The 18,527-nt window shown below is 38.2% G+C and overlaps 1 protein-coding gene across 2 annotated transcripts in view; it reads right to left on the bottom strand.

Annotated features, from left to right (window-relative positions):
- LOC306880166 (E3 ubiquitin-protein ligase LNX-like) overlaps positions 1 to 9,772 on the bottom strand; it is a 42,301-nt gene extending 32,529 nt beyond the window's left edge. The window contains exons 1-2 of one of the 2 annotated variants that reach the window (XM_079433497.1): positions 9,520 to 9,772; positions 5,613 to 6,120 (exon numbers count right to left, since the gene is read on the bottom strand). In XM_079433497.1, coding sequence (XP_079289623.1) covers positions 5,613 to 6,040 — 428 coding nt within the window. In that variant the 5' untranslated portion in view covers positions 6,041 to 6,120; positions 9,520 to 9,772. The remainder of the gene's footprint in view (positions 1 to 5,612; positions 6,121 to 9,519) is intronic. The other variant, XM_079433498.1, reaches the window with a different exon arrangement.
- Between the last annotated feature and the right edge of the window lie 8,755 nt (positions 9,773 to 18,527).

Raw genomic sequence — 18,527 nt, 5'->3', positions numbered from 1 at the left:
AAAAACGGACTACACTATGCCTCTCTCTTCTCTTTTTCAACGCATACACATCTACCCATGACACTCACATACACCGGGACATAAATCATAAAATATACGGTGACCCACATACACAGAGACGAAAGACAGAAAGACCTCATCCTAAGAGATCCAAGCCAAACAAACGCATGGACAGATGGTGCAGGAAATTACCTTATCTGTCTTCTCACCATTCATCCCTCTGAAGACACCTCACAGTGCTATTCCACTCCAATCCTCCTTTTCTTTATTCTCCATGCTATGCACACCAATTTCAACATGTTTGTGTGGTGTATAGTCTGGACTCTAAAAGCAGAGAGGATTTGTAATGCAGTCTATTGTACTACGCTCAGCCTTTCACACACACTTACACGGCACAATTGTGTTTCTGCCAAAGACCCGGGATCAATATAACCAGCTTTCACCCAAACACACTCACGGTACTCTTGCGCTGAATGCAGAAGTGTTTAACAGTGTAGAGCACAGTGAAGAAGCTCTTACATGTTTACTGCCGCGTAAAAGCGTGTATTTTACTCTTTTAAGGAGTGTGTTGTGATTTTGCCCCAAGAGAGAAGTTCAGCTTCAGCTTGTTCCGTGCAGCTCAAAGAGTGACTGAATATGCTGTTGTCAGATATCCGGTGGGTGTTTGAGTACCTGTGTTTTGTGAACACCATTTCTGAATGGTGTGCCTAGCAACGGTGCACTCAGTCCTTTTTCCTTGTGCAAAGATACATTTTATGTCTAACAAATATATATGACAATAAAAACCTCCTTTAAATGTCAGAAATCCAAATTCCCCTGACTGTTTGATGCGAAAAACACACCTGCGCACACACATTAGGTCATCTCAGCCATGCTGCAGTGTCCCTCACTGCTTGGAAGCATCAAAACAAAGCCTGCTTCACAGAATGCAACCATAACCACCTCTACACCACTGTCCCCTGCCATTCAACTACAATAAAAAGCACAACATGATGCATTTTTCCTTGTTTAAATTACATTTTAGGCATGATAATACATCTAGAAACTTCTACACATATATGCAAGCAGTGCACAAACACATACAGGTATGCAAGCAATTGTTTAGGTAAAAAAAAAGGGGATCAATTGGGATTTATGCAGGCTGTTGAGAATGATGTATGGACACGCACGCACGCGCACGCACACACACACACACACACACACACACACACACACACATACACTCAAACACACACACACACACCTATGCACACAACCAGATGCACAAATTGCAGTACTGGATGGGATGGGGTACAGTGTGACTTGTCCTGTATGAGACTAGAAGATGAGATGGTACTTATGGGATGCAACTCACACCGGACAGGCACACAGGACAACGTGTGTGTTACTCACAGTTCTGAGTAGAGGATGTGCAGGTTGCCCACATTGTCAGTGTAGTTTGCTGGACTGAGCCAGGGTAGAACCAACAGCAGCAGAGCCTTCATGACCCTCTCTCTCCAGGGTCTTGAGTCTCTGTTTCTTTTGCTTTCTTTCTCTTTCTCTAGGCTGAATGCAGTGTTTCCTATCCGGCTTCCTCCCTGCCCCTTTCTCCTCCACCTCTACTACAGTTCTGACCCCCCCTCCCGCCTTTCTTTCAAGTAAAAAAGCTATTTTTCCTTTTCTTCTTGTTTCTTTGTCTTTCCACTTTTCTTTCTTTTCTGCCTCCCTCAGGCTTTTAGCCCGGTCATCTCAGCAGTAGAGAGATCAGCAGCAGTAGAGGGAGAGGTAAAGACTGGGAGCGCTGCCAGCGGAGGAGAACAGAGAGTGCAGGACGAAGAAAGACTCGAGAAGAAAAGGAGGCAGGAGCGGCGTCTGGAGCGGGCGCAGGTGCACAAGAGCCGAGACGGAGAAGAAAAGAGAAGGGTGAGGTAGAAGGAGAAGATGAGGCAGAGAGATGCGTTTGCTGGCACGCCAGTCGGGTGCGATGGTTGCGTTGCAGTCTAATCTGTCCTGGACATCATCCAAGAGTAAGAGGATTTACTCTCACGAGTCCACATGCTGCTGTGATTGTGTGAGAGAGAGAGAGAGCGAGAGAGAGTATGTGTGAGTGTGGCAACACAGCGTCTGACTTATACTGCAGCATGCTCTACAGAGAGAGAGAAAACTGGGGCGAACCAACTGACATGGCAGAGAGGGGGAGATGCAGGCTTGGGTGGTCCATCTATCATTGTCCGTATACCTCAAGGGTAGAGCGTGTGGCAAAGACCACCCCCCTCTGCAACACAACGGTTCATTCAGCTATGAAGCGGTGTGCGTGTGTTTATGTGTACGTGTGTACAGGTTAGGCATGTGGAGGATGGATGGATGGATGGACGCATGGACGGATGGACAGTAGGATAGATGAATGGGTAGATGAACAGATGGATAGACAAAGAGACAGATATAAACTGACATTTTCTGTCTGTTCAGCTGTGTAACTCTCTAGCGATAGATTGCATGTCTGTAAGAGCCTAAGGACAGCCTAAGGCAGTACATTCCCTCCTCTCTACCCAGATCTGATCTAGGATTCCAGGAAAGTCTGTACACCGCCAAATACATGCGGACACAAACACATGCTTATGCACACTGAGAGACAAAGTGCATCTAGACGTGCTTGACTGCAAACACAAAAAAGTTACCATCATACGGTACAAAGATACAAAGTTCTCAACATTTGACACAAAACTCCAAAGCACATGCAAACTAGCTAAAACACATCAAAGTAGCAATCAAAACTGACTCAGTACACCAGATCTTCTCACCACACAGTTATGAGTCACCAGTGTGAAGGAAGCCTCACGGTTTAACATCACATGACCACAAATGCTGGGACACAAACACAATCTGTAGCAGCTGACACTGAAAAATGCATCTCTTGAGCTTCCATGCATGGAATCAAGGGGAACTTTGCACTTTGTACAAAAGTTCTCAAAAAAAAAAAAAAAATTAAAAATTAAGTGAAGTGAATGGAAGGCCATTCTTACATAGAAAGAGTCTTTGGCTGGTCCTCACCAGTTCTTGTTCCGCTTAAGTCCCGTCCCATTTTGAATGTTGTCCAACTTTATACTCCTGAACCAACTAAGACCACTGGAGACCAGACCACACTGGAGAAAGCAGGGAGAGGAAGAGAAAGACAAAGAAAGATGAACTGAAAGCCCAAGAGCCCAGTATAAAAAAAGAAGGATGTGGGAGGGGAGAGGAGCAATTGTATGGAAAGAAGCAAGTGTGGGTTTTTGGTTGACTGGAGAAAAGGGCAAGTTGATTATGTTTCCGTAAGTGGAATTTTAAATGAGAGGGAAACTTTCCATTAACGCCAGTAACAAAATGCAATTAATTTCAACAGAGGCCCTCAGGCCTGTGGAGCACTAATGATTCAGAAACAGTCCACAGGAACGACAGAGACTCTACCATCCTGAAAATGGGGAGAGTGAGGGAGAGTTCCAATAAAAACCATTAGTTAGCATAACGTCCCCAAAGGCACTGAGTTGGAAGATATCTTAGTCAGTTAAACAGAGGTCACTGTGGGGTTGCTACTTCTGAGGAGTGGAGAACAAAAGAATCCTCTAACGAAATAAACAAATGTATGCACATAGACAGAGATGTGCTTGACACATGTCTTCTGTTGAGGCGAATCACTGACAAGAGTCTTTTATGAATGACAATGAATGAAGAGCTGCTTATGAATGCCAATGAGAAGATGAAGCGTGAATATATCAGGAACATTCAGCAATTCAAAACTTGCATATACAGCTCAATACCTTAACTGTGCTTTGCCAATCCTTCATGTTAACCTCAAATAAAGACATCTGAAGACGAGTCCTTACTGAAAATGTCCTTTAAACCTTAAGACTGAATCTCTGGAATCTCTCGATCAACATCCTTTGAAACTGAAAAAAACTTTTTATTTTTTTTTAACCAATAAGACTTAAGAGGTTTTAGTTTTGGGTTAGGATTAGGGATGGCCTCATATTTATCTCCCCACCTCAATTTTTTCATGATTTCATCTGGTTGTAAACATTACAGTGTGGTCACATTTATTGTGGCTTGGCAAAATTTCACAAGTCAAATCCAGTCAGTTCAATGGGAATTGGTGTAATACAATTTCGCCAGATAAACTTCCAGTGGTGAATACATTTCCCTGTGCAAATTTGCAGCAACAACCAAAAACAAGCCTCTTGGTTGATGTTCATCAGTGACCTCTATGGGCAGAGTGGGCAGAAACTTGTAACTTAGCAACAAAACAAAACCGAAGATCCACAATGGACAAGCGGCAACACATTATAAACTAGTCAATAAAAAAGTCTTTTGGAAAGAAGTTATTTAGGGTTGGTTGGATTGATTGCTGGCTGGCAGAATAGCTTTGAATGTTCAATTCATTGTCATTACACATATATGTAATTCATGGTATTTTGTCACATCTGGTTCTGCTTTTTTTTCTCTGAGCAACAGTAAATGTGACCGCACCATAGTGAGGATCAGGGTTGTAGAAAGGTCTGAAAATGGACAGACACAATTATAAAACTTATCAGCTTGGCTCATGAATATTAAAGGGATAGTTCACCCAAATGAAAATTCTGTCATTAATTACTCACAAATTAAGATATTTTTGATGAAATCCAAGAGCTTTCTGACCCTGCATAGACAGAAAAGGACATATCACGTTCAAGGCCTAGAAAGGTAGTAAGGACATCATTAAAATAGTCCATGTGACATCAGTGGTTCAACTGTTCCACCATAAAGCTACAAGAATACTTTTTGTGAGCAAAGAAAACAAAAATAGCGACTTTATTCAATAATCTCTTCTCTTCCATGTCGGTCTTCGACGTGCAGAGTTGAACGTAGAGGTAGAACCCAGACGTGCTGTGCCTTGTTTACAAACAGAGGGATATGTGAGTAAGAGAAGAAATTGTTGAATAAAGTCATTGTTTTTGTTTTCTTTGCACACAAAAAGATAGCTTCATAAAATTAAGGTTGAACCACTGCTGTCACATGGGCTATTTTATCGATGGCATCACTACCTTTCTGGGCCTTGAATGTGGTATTTGCGTTGCTGTCTATTTAGGGTCAGAAAGCTCTCAGATTTCATTCAAAATATCTTAATTTGCGTTCCGAAGATGAACAAAAGTATTAAGAGGTTTGGAACGAAATGAGGGTGAGTAATTAATGACAGAATTAACATTTTTGGGTGAACTAACCCTTAAAGAAACATCACCTAATTTATATTCAATAGGCCAAAAAGTCCTAATTAATTTGTTCACAGATAAATAAGCATTTGCCATAGGAAGATGGCTGCTTAGTGTATGCATCAATGCAGCTGTTTGACTTCAGGTAAAATAAACTTCAAAAAACTATGATATGAAATGAAAAATAATGAAAACAATTAAAAACAGTGCCCCTGGTAGTATTTGGGTTATGATGAAAGAAATATTGCTCCAGGACCAACAAAAGAAGCAGATCCATGTTCTACATGGCTAAATCACATTGTACGTCTTCCAAACCTGTCTACCACCATCCTCAATTTCATCAAGAAGCTCAAATCTTTGTTAAGATCACTACTATCACATCAAAAACAGCTCTGAGGGTGATTTCCTCACCGGCTCCTGATGTGTCCCTCCATTTCTCCCCGCGGCAGCACTTCAGTGCAGTGTTCGGTAAAGGGGCAGGAAACTGTCAGTTTATCCAGCAGCTTGTGCACCAGCAGGCTGGACTTGCGACAGGTCTGCAGCATCAGGGGAGTGCGGTCCACTGGGCAAAAGTCGCTCTCCAGCAGGAAGTTTGTCAGGCACTCCTGGCAATAGGTATGTCCACAGGGGGTGTCCAGTGGCCGGATCAAAGGCTGAAGGCAGATGTGGCACATAAGGTCATCATCCACCTCCTCTTTGTAGTAATATTCATGGTTCTCCTCCTGTAGGTGCCGTTGTCCACAGACATGGCAAAGGTCAGGAGGAGGGGACGTGGGACTGACTCCTGTTGCACCGCAAACGGGCATCGCCACAGCACCCTCCTCTTCCTGATCACTCATTGTGTAATTGTGTTGAAGCTTTACTGTATCTTTGTGGTTGGAGGGCTTTGTTGTGTCAGGTTGCGTTTGGAGCCATCCACCTGTATGGGAGGAGCATATAAAAAAAAAAGAAAGGAATTAATGGCAAATAGGTGTGTCCACATAATAATCTTGTTAGCTGTGTTTGCTGGAAAGGCAGTTCGCACACACCCAAAGACACAGTTTAACAAAAAGAGGGCAGCAAAAATGAGTTTCTGCCCATTCTGCTCTTACTCTGTTTTTAATTCCCTGAGCTGGCAGAAGGATAAATATCAGACTGCTCCAAAACTCATTTTATATTCCACTGGCAACAGAAATATCAATATTGCACCTGAGACTCTTAATAAACCCAGTTGGAGAAAAAAAAAGTCATTTTATAACTGGCAGTTATTCAGTAGAAGTTTTAAGCATGGTCACACAGAGAACAGCTACTTTGCATTATTGCATTATTCTGGATGTTTCCAGAAGGAGTTATACCTGGCTTCGTGTGAGCCTGTCATTTACTGTTGAAAAGAATTGTGTTTCTATGTAGCTGAGTTTACATAAACTCCTAGCTTAGCTTTAGCTTCGTGTCATTCTGAACCTGTAACTTTATTTATTTATTTACCTTTGAAAGGAGAGAGTGAGCTTTTTGGAGCTTCACATATGTAGTCTCTATAAACTGTTGTTTTATAATAAATTAATAAATGTTCCACAGTAAAAACAACCGCACACAGGTTTGGAATGACATGTGGGCGAGTAAATAATGACAAATATTTAACTTCATACTTTATCTTGTTAAAGAAGCGCTGTGGTAAGGATGTTCTTCCATAAGACTGAGTGCATCACCACACCTGTTGTAGTACAGACAACTCAACTCACACATGAAAGTTTGTATGGTTATGATGGGAGTGTAATATTATTACTGCCATAAAATTTAGTCTGGAGTGTCTCACTGAGTACAATCTTTGCACTGAACACATAATGTACACTCTCAAAGTCTGCAGGTGAATGCATGAGAATAGCTTTATTGTCTGCCTCCCTGTAATCTGATCTGAGCTTAACCAGAACTATATAAGAGGACACACACACTCCCACCCTTAAAGGAGTGTGCCCAAGGGCACAGTTATACCTGGCAACCCTGTGTTCTCTGTAAATAATCATCTCTTTAATGATCCTTCAGAGTGACGATATGGCTTCAGTATGCAACTGCATTGCATTACACACACACACACACACACACACACACACACACACACACACACACACACACACACACACACACACACACACAATAATCACTTTTACCCTGCAGGTCTTATTCAATTGTAATTTTCCATTTTCTTTTGGCTTCCCTCATTCAAAGGCACTTTTAGTGTAAATCCATTGTTCTAAACAAACAGAATGACAGGACTTAATAGCTACTTGTTTCATTTTACTTTCTTTCCTTCAACTCTGTCTCTTTCACTCATATTTCTCGGGTAACCTTTGGCACAGAGGAAAGTGGTGGTAAGTGTATTAAGCATAATAGAGTGTTAATGACATTAAACTGCACAATCAACCAGAAAGCTACACACATAAAAATATCAGTTTAATCTTAGATCCAGTGGGATCAATGCTTAATGACTGAAAAAGCTGAAAATACAACAATGCACCAATTGTTTGCAAAAGCAGACACAAAAATATATAGTGGGGTCCAAAAGTCTAAGACTACTAGTGAAAATGCTTATAGATGGCATTTTTTCCCTATAACATCTCAGCCTTGCAATACTTCCTGTGCTTCTGATAGAATAGAACAGATAGCACGCTTGATGAAAGCAGCACTATAAGAAAAGAGGCAGCAGGGTGGATCTCTTGTTCTCAGTCCTACTGTGGACTCTTCACCACGCTTTGTTCAGACATGTTTTAGAAAAACATTCCACAGTGTATCTGAATCTTTGGATACTCCGATTTCAACCTGAACCCTGAATGAAGAATTGAACAACATATTTGTGTGATTTTGCTATGTTACAGCAATAAATATTATCACAATTTGATCTATCTATCTATCTATCTATCTATCTATCTATCTATCTATCTATCTATCTATCTATCTATCTATCTATCTATCTATCTATCTATCTATCTATCTATCTATCTATCTATCTATCTATCTATCTATCTATCTATCTATCTGTCTATATGTCTGTCTGTCTATCTGTCTGTCTGTCTGTCTGTCTGTCTGTCTGTCTGTCCACACACAAAATATTATGTAATCATTTTGTTGAACAGGGTTGAATGGTTGAGTTATAGGTCCTAACGAGGAGCCATGGGGTTCCCTTTTGATTAGACATTCAACTGTTGAGACATATAGCTAATGAATAATGCAATAAATACACACAGTGATTAATGCACATATAATGACTATTCAGTGGAAATTATGAATATTAATGAGCATAGCCACTGACAAAAAATAACACTCATAGAGAGATGGCAGAAGTGGGTGTTCTGAGCGAGTAAGTGCATGAGGAAAATAATTACAAACAACGCAAATATATCTCAGAAGAGACATTTTGGACAAACACAGTCCATATGAAAAATGAGGCTACATTTTTCTGGTATGTAGGAGAGGAACATCAAAACTTCACGCCAGTGTAGCATGGGGAGAGTTACATAAGTGTTCATATGGAAATGTACATAGCTCACCCCCACCCTTTTCGTTTTCAGCCTCTTTCTGTATGAACCCCTCTCCTCCTATCTTCCTCTTTAACCCACTTTACTTCCAACACGTTTTCATTCTGTTCCTTTAGGATCTTGTCTCAACAATCCTATCTGTTCCTCTCTATGCCATCTTTTGATTCCACTGATGTTATGTCACATAGTGTGGTTCAAATTTTAGAATATTTTAATTAAAAACTATTTAATTATATGATCATGTAATACAAATAATATAATATAATAATGTCATCTAGCAGATGACTAGTATGTTTTACACTCCATGTAATGTCTTATCACTGATAAAAACCTAGCAGTTATGCCATATATAGTAAAATTCAATAAAGATAACAGCAAACATGACAAAAGTGAGGCCATAATTTTCAATTTCCACACACACACACACATTCACGCATACTGACAGGTGACATGCTCTTGGTTTTCCTGGCTAAACAGCTAGTGGCCAAAACCGCTGACACATACTCACTCTAACCCAAAGAATAATGATGACGATGATCAATCTAAGCTAAAGGTGTTTACACTACAAATATATGAACATCAACACCTGTACCATGTTTACACACATGCCTCCATGTAACAAACACACAATTTTGAAGGCTTTGTGACTTCAAAGGATTCATCTTGCTTTATACACAAAAGAAAGTTTCTCCACAGCTGTGCTGAGTCAACAAGTACATGATTATCAAACAAAAATCAGTATCAGGTGAAAGTTACAGACAAAATATGCTGAGTAAATATCTTCAGACCGGTGTATTTGTCCTGCTTACCTGAACAGGTAATCCAATCGCTCCGGCAGAGGGAAAATGAGAAGGGAGAGTGAATGAGAGAAAGTAAAAGAGAAAATAAGAGGACTTTGTCCCTGTGGCCACAGGTTAAAAATTTCCCTGTTGTCTGGTTAACTCTGAAAGTTGTCCCGGTGGTCTTCAAGTTAGTATTTCAGTCCAGGGACCCCTGGCCGTCCTATCATGCACTGGGACGCCAACTCCTGACGCACACATGCATGCACCTGATACAGGAAGTGAGAGAGAAGAGGCAGAGCTAAAACGGTAGGCAGGTAAACAAGAGAACTGCCCTAACCTGCTCTGGTGGGGCTGGGAACTGGTTTACACACACACACATGGTATAACTGAGAGGAAGATAGCAGTCTCTTAACATTATACTATAGAAATAAAGACATACGTTTGTGTGTACACTAAACAATGCCAAAAACATGGCTGTAACTACAGTAGAATCTATCACAACACACAAATGCAATTTTTTAAAGGAAATAAATACATATATGCACCCACACCAAACCGAATGCAAATACACTGGCGGCATGTGGCAAGCTGTGACATGCCTCTGAGAAATCCTCGAACATAACCCTGAACAAAGTGCTTTAAGAACCCCAAACAATTCAGTAAAGCTGATTTTCACTATCTAGAGGCCCACACCCAACTAACAACACCAGACAGAGAGGAGCGGCCGGTCTTATGTTGGCACGCTGCATTTGATGATTTGGTTAGGATCTTTGTGTGGGCGGGGGTTACCTGCACAAAACTAACTGTGGATATTTGTCTTTACTTGCTGTAGATTTGATTTCTCAGGAAACCATGTGTCATAATGTTTGTGTGCGTATGGGCTTGTAACAGCCCATGTTTTTACAGCTCATGCTTGGTAAAATTTTCTCTCTTCCTGAGAAAAATGGGGTGTTATCATTTCAATTCATTCTCATTTATCTTAAATTTCAGTTGCTTCCAGTTTTTAAATAAATTTCTAAATTCATAGCTGAGCCCGCCGAGTTGACTTTTAGTTACTTAATCACACATTAAGTCACAAGTGACGTTCTATATAACTTTTTCATTGGTGAATTTATTAAAGAAGAGAGAGCTGATTTTTCCAAACAGGTTTATATACACTGACACATAGTAGAAATGAATCAGAAAGCACAGGTAACCAGAGGGTGTTTTTGCATCTACAAACACGTGCACCGTTAAATGAGTAATTTGTGTTTGTGTGTCATGGTGTGAATATTTATACAATTACTGGTCTTTGAATCATGAGACAGATCACAAGTTCAAACTCTGAATAATTACTGTAAGCGTTTCACTTCATAGCCTAATAATCTTTATTTTAAATAAATCCAAGACCACTAGCACATCAAAAACTAAAGACTCTAGAATATGACACTAGAAGACATTTTGATTAAATAAAAGACATCTTGCCATTACTCTTAGTCCTATCATTATTTTTGAAAAGGGGGGAAAACTACTACTACTACTACTAATAATAATAATATCTTCCTTGAACCCCTGCTCAAACTTCTGGTAATACTGTAATGTAAAATCAAGTGAAATCAGATCTCAAATGACAGACCTTAACCAGAGAAAGAAGAAGACGACTAAATGGATAGCAAGATTTGTGGTTATTCTACATTCACAAAATGCACTGAAATAATAGAAAAAGAGCTTATTGTGACGATAAGAGCAAGAGATATTAAAACAAAGCAGGTAATCAATCAGCTATGACAGCTGACTGACCAGATGTAAAAAAAAAAAAAAAAAACAGATTTTATTGAGCTGTCTGATTTGATTAATGTGAAATCAGTGGAGTAGTTTAATCTGTTTATTTTGAAATTTGATTCTGGACTATAATATTCATGATGCCACTTTTATGTGTTGATGTTTTTGTCATTTTTCCCCAGATAAAGCACCTAATTTATGCAATGTGTTTGGTTGCTTTTGGTTTCAGATTGTACACTATACCTTTCAAAAGTTTGATGTCTGAAAGATGTATTCACTGCATTTTTTGCAGCCTTGTTAAAACAATATTACAGTAAAAACAGAAATAACAAAACAACTGTTTTATATTTTAATATATAATATGTGATTTATTTCTGTGATAGCAAAGCTGAATTTTTAGCAACCATTATTTCAGTGACACATTTTCAGCGCTCTTTGATCAGCATTTCTTTGAAATCAAATCTTTTGTAACATTATATATTTCTTGCTGAATAAGTTTGAAAAATAATGAATTCCTTAAAAAAATCTTACTGACCACAAACTTTTGAACAGTGGTATACAACTATGATGAAACATCAATTCATGAGTTTGTGTGCCCATATAATCTTAGCATTAGTGGTAAACAGATTTGGCTTGATGTCTGCAATAGAGGGCTCAGAGAGATTCTACTCGAGCTCTGATAGCCCCCCTATAGACAGAAGGATAAATGAAATAAATATGCAGGAGGAGATGGGGAGGTGGAGGGATGCCGAAAGATGGGTGTCGTACTCCTCCTGAAATGATGTTAACATCACATATGTCTATGCACATGTATGTGGTGATATAGGTGTGTGAACATTAATAAATCATTAGATCATAAGTGAGCACAAGTAGGGCATAACTGGCTAAGAAACGCACTTTATGACAACATGACAATGCCCACATAATCCCACATCATACAGTCACACACATACACACTGACTTAAAATCAGACTTGTCAGCACATCCAGGCCGACTTGATTTGGTATGCTGTTATATCCCATTGAAAATATGAATATGTTTTGCAACAAAATCTTCTTTTAAGGATAAATCGCTGCAGATTTTCAGTGTTTTAGTGGTCATCCGAATATCCGCTTCCTCCAAATCAACTAAACCAGTTGGATAAGACTTCTGAGAATCAGCTCTCGGAGTACTGTGTGATAGCACAGTTATTGACTCCAGCTGTGCATTTGCATGATTTTATGTGTGCCTGTGTGTATCATTATAATATAATGATAAAAGCTCATGCAGCTGATACATTACTGTAGGACACACACACACACACACGCACGCACGCACGCACGCACGCACACACACACACACACACACACACACACACACACACATTTCAAGGTGACTTTAATGCTGTAGTGCAATGGAAACACCCCACCTTCCCATGATGCAGTGTAGTGACCTGCTGTCACCCTCATCATCCTCTCACTGACCCCCCTGCAGAGAATGAGAGGCGGGACACACACACACACACACACACACACTGAGAAACTCCTGTGAGAACTTTTAGACAGGAGACATGGAGGCACCTTTCCTTTCTGTTTTGCTCTTCTTCTCATTCTATCACTCCTGCGGTCTTACTGACAGGAAGTAGTTTGCATACTATTCTTAATTCATTCATTTTATTTCAGACCACTCGTTTATCTCTTGCATTAATACTCATATTTTTCTCTCTCCTCCTCATAATTACGGTAGCGCTTTACAAAGTTTCCATTTGTTAAAATTAGATAACTATATTAGTTAACATGAATGAAACATACTTCTAAGCATTAATAAATCTTATGTTAGTTTCAATGTTAAATAATACATTATAAAATTAAAGGTTGTATCTGTTAATATTATTTAATGTATGTGACAGTATGACATTCTTATTAATAATTAGGTCTATAACATAATGCATGGGTTTTGTCAGTATATATTTAATCTGATATATTTGAAGTGATTCACAAATGCATTAAAAATGTGTTTTATACAGACTTCTATAAGCATGTTTTTAATATCTAAATTACAATGAATTAAAAACCCTCATAATATCATAACAAATAATTCAATTCTTTTAAAGGAAACCAAAGTAGTTTGGCATAAACTTTTATTATTTCTTATATTTTAACAAAACTGCTTCACTGCTTGAAAAACAGCAAAGTCATCTTGTTTAACCAGCATGCAATCAATCCATAACAAAAAATTATTATTAAATATTCTATATTAAATATACTTTAATTTTATACTAAATTAGTTGATTTTTTTCATGTATTTTTAAATAAATAAATTACACAACAAAATGAGTGGCCCAATTATTAGAATAGTGCTGTTTTAAGACTAACTTAAGTCTGAGGCAGAGAAAAAATAAGGATGTGTAGAAGAGAGCGTTAAAGAGTTAGCATTCCCTCATCAGTCTGAATGGATTTGAGTTTAGGCTCAAAATCTGATTCATATCAGGCTCTAAATCAGTCTGGGTGCATATCTAGTTCAGTTTCAGTCGAAGCCAGTCCACAAATCCCAGTGTGAGTCTGGAACTTAAATGGCTTTCTAAAGTGTTTGCTGGCGTAGAGACAGTGCTGTCTGCCTTTAGCTGCCCACCCTCCTTCTCCCCCACTTTTTCTATTACCAAGTCTGGAACTACTTGGCTTTCCCACAAGATTCTGACACAAAAGCCTTACAAAAAGTCTCCAAACTTTTCAAGAAACACTCCCTCGCCTCCTTCCCCAGTGACTCTGGATGTGAAAGGGCAGCCTTTGCGCTTTCTGCTTCATACAGCATACATATTTCATAGCTGCAATGCTAATGTCACTGTGCATATGAATATGCAAGAGGAAGACTTTGAGAAGAAGGTCAACGAACAGACAGTACATGGTGGTGAGACAAGCCACTCATAAAATGGAGTCATTTAGACCAAAAATGTGAGTTTGTGTGAATGTTTGAGACAGTTTTGATGAGATCCAGAGATATGGGAACCACTGACTGTTCTGACTAGGAGAAGGTTATGCTTTGCTTGAATTGGCCAATGGGCCTCGCTTAAATCATTTAAACATAATAAGCCTGTTAACTCAGCATAACCCAAAGTCCTGCCATGATCTTTGTCCTGAGAAGTTTCCAGATGAATACAAACATCTAAACAACTGTACTTGGGTCAAATAATATCCATGATCACAATAAACAACAAAGAAATCACAATAATGATTAAAAACTATATTTCTAAATTTCTTATTTTTATTATTTACTCTAATTATCTTTCATTTTTATTTAAATGTTGTTGTTTTTTTGTTTCATTTATTAACATTTTAAAATTCTTGAAATAGCTCCCCCCTCCCTCCTTTTTATTTTTTTTAATATCATTAATTATTAATTCATAAATTTCATTATGCTTTGGGGAATCACACCACAGGACCCTTTACAACTTAAACTAACCTTGTCTACAACAAAAAGTTCAAATTTGTACATTTTAATGAGCTGTGAACAAAAATATTTATAAGAAACAATAATGAATGACTACTTCAAATTATTTACTTTTTTCTTCAAGAATTGTATTCTCATAACAAACATTTCATAATGTGTGACTTTATGTCTCTTCAAAATCTAAATTAACAATGTGTTCTTGTACGTCATTGTACGCATGATTTGCACTTTTATGTATTTTTTAACAATTTATACAGACAAACATTGAGCATCATGCCACTTGTCATGCCTCAAGCACAACCAATCACAAACCATAGCTGTAGCTGACGCCGATAGGTCAGTTATGAGTTATGACGGACGTATTGCGATTTTAGGGATTCATGTTTATATTGTTTGTATCTTTATGATTTCATGTGTATTTTTGTGTGTGTTAATTTCATAATTATGTTGGTATTGTACTTTATTTTGTTGTATTCTCAGTTTGACTAAAATGAATGTCACATGACCCTTCCTGATTAATTTAACCTGGAAGTATTGGCACAACCTGAATGGCGAGATGTGAATTCAGAGACACATGTTCGAGCTCCTTACCATTCTACTGCTGGTTATCAGGCCAACACGGTAAAATAGTTAATGGTTGTATATTTCTTTATTTGCGTTGATCTCCTTCGAATTGTTGTGTGTAAAACTATTTCTTTGTGTTTGTTTGCATGTAGTTTTCACGGTGTTCCATATCAGGAAAATAAAACATATGGACATCAGTATCTTGGAAGCGTGGCCTGTTTAATGACCAGCGAGTAGTTACAATAGCCACCTTCACTAATCAGCTTCCAGTCATATTAGAAGTGCAGAAATCAGAAGGAAGCAATGGGGGAATCAGAGCTGTTTATGAAAAGCCCAGCGGAGCACAGCACACCACAATCCATCAGAAGGCGCGAAGTAATTCATTCAGGAATCCAGCAGTCCATCACCACAGCCGAGCAGCCATTACAGCTTAGAATGACCACAGTGTACCAGAAGTGCCTTATGGGAAAGGAGCAGGTGTTAATGGGAACTCATCGAATCAATATTTCTCTCTTTTACCACATTTCCACAAAAATGGTGCCGGTTTGTGGACCTCAATGAGAACCAGCTTGCATTTCAACTGACTTGAGAGCCATATATTGGCGTAACCGGCTTCCTTACTACATAAGTTGACCACAAAAAAAAAAAAAAAAACATGATCTTTATGAATCTTACAATTCTTAAGAAGCTATTCTAATAATATGATTAACAAAATGCATATAAATTAGTTTACACATATGATTATATTTAAACAAAATTATTTCAGTCAAAAGGAAAAGATTTTCTTTTAAACTAATGGAAAATTCAGTAGCTGCATGTTAGAAGATCCTGTTCCTGATTTTAGGACCCAATGCAAAGCCAATTTTCAGTTCTACGACCACTTTTGGTTGGGCATGATAGCACCTTGTCGATGGAAAAGGCCATTTATTTCCTTTCTGTTCACAGTAACCCCCTTACACATGTGGGGACATACTGATAAATGATTTTCACACACGTTTGCTGGTGTGCGGAGGTGATAACTGATGTAATCAGGGAAGTCTTTCAGTCCTCCTCCCATCATCACAGAGCTGACATCCCTCAGCTCACATCAAAAGCCTCAGCCTCACATGTATGCAGACATGTGCTCTTGCACGTATCTCTCTCACCCACACTCCCAAACATCCAGGCAGCGTGCACAGAGTTATTACTAAACTGTGAAGAAGCTATAATTATTCTATTAGTCTGTGAACATTTATCCATGCTTTTTATAGTGTCCCTTTCTGCTCTAGGCAGCCATAAATATTGATATTAATCATGCACTCGCAATATGAATGGTTGGGAGTCTGAAATACCCATAATGGCAATTTTTTTAAACATACTAAAGTTGACAAAGACATTTTAAAATATACAAAAACTGTCAAAAATATTCAGACAGTATGCATGCAATGTTTAAAATAAATATGTAAAATATTTAAAATATATTTATTGCCTTTAAACTGAACTTGCAATATGACAACATGACAAAAAAAAAACAGGAACAAAATATGAAAAGTATGCGTGTAGGTTTATTGGGTTTATATATATATATATATATATATATATATATATATATGGGCTTATTTAATGTGGTTTATTAATAAATTTATTAATTTATTAATTTATTAATTGTATTATTTAATAACAAGTTTTTTTTATTCATTTTGGAAAATATTTTCAATCATTTCCAAAAATATATTAAAACATGCTTCAAATACATTTCGATCAGGAAAAAAATTATATACATATTGAAAGCACTGTGGACTGCTAAGACTATATTTAAGTATATTATATCCTCTTCACTGAGGTAATTATTCAAAGACATATGAGGAGATATTCTCTCTTTCTCTGACTCTCTCTGCCTCTTTTTTTTTTTATTTTTTTTTTTTTTTTATTAACAACAATTTACAAACCTGAATAACAACTTAACAACATGATATCACGTATCAATTCAACCTTCCCCCCACCCATCCCTCCCTTCCCTTGTGGTCTCTTTAAAATGGGTACCTAAAGAATAGAAAGTAAACATAAAACCAAAGCCACAGGAATCATAAAACACAAATTCCAGCAGTTAAGAATGCAAAAAATAAATAAATAAATAAATAAAAATACAGCGTTAAGCATTCATTCTGAGTCCTGATCATTGTTTTGTGCAATATACTTGGAGATCTTCTCAGCAGCTATAGTCCAGATCTTTAATGTAGACATTTGTGCCAAATTCACTCGAGCTGTGGATAATTCAAGCATTATAATGTCCCGAAGTTGTATCAACCACTTGCACATATCCAGGCTATGTGGTGGAAGCCAGTGTTGCGCTAACAGTTTTTTTGCAGATGTTAAGCCGGCCAGCCAACCAGTTCTTTGTCTCTCTGCCTCTTTTTGAAGGATAAAGACTTCTTCAACACTCTGTCATTTTGCCCTTGACCCACATGATCCGTGTTCTCACATACATGTCTTTGAACAGAACCATAAAATGATGGCTTTGCTGCAGCCCTAATGTGCTAAAAATCCACAGCTCTCTGTGTTTGGGAATATGTGTGTGTGTGTGTGTGTTGAGGTTTAATGAGAAGTGGCATATGAGTCAGACCGGAGGTTCACAGCTCTTTGCTCTCACCTCTTAGAGTAATGGTGTGTGGGCTTCAATCACTCAAACTGAAGCCAACACATGCACACACACGCACACACACACGCATTCACAAACAGATACACATTCACAGAACATGCACAACCACTGACCTAGTGCATTCTGATGATGCAACAATTTCATATATATATTGTCAATCCAAACATTAGCACATTTTATTTGATCTATGACCCCTCTCTCTCTCCCTTTGTGTTTGCAGCAACAAAGCGGCCAGAAGCTCGTTCACTACTCACCTGAAAGTTATGATTTTGAGGTGACACGAGTGACGAGATGTAGGGCTATTAGCAATAAACAGTGAAGTCGTTCACACATACAGCAACTTGCAGTGACGAACAGACCAAAACGTCATTCATTTTCAATGAGAGCCAGGCAATTTCCAGTGATATCAATGACACATCCGCTGGCGATATGTCAATGCTGATTATGTTGAGTTCAACTTCATACAAATGAGTCACAATCCTCATCCACCGTGAAACAAAAAACAAAAAACAACAACAAGCAATCAGAACATATTTGAAGAAGGATTTTTATTATTAATTATATTAAATTTTATACTATTATTGATGTGTCATAATAATCCATGTCATAATAACCCAGATAAAAAAACAACAACATATTTTTCATG

Source organism: Barbus barbus, assembly GCF_936440315.1.
Source record: "Barbus barbus genome assembly, chromosome: 14".
Lineage (NCBI taxonomy): Eukaryota > Metazoa > Chordata > Actinopteri > Cypriniformes > Cyprinidae > Barbus > Barbus barbus.
Note: the sequence above shows the minus strand (reverse complement) of the source record. Positions and strands in the feature narration are given on the sequence as shown.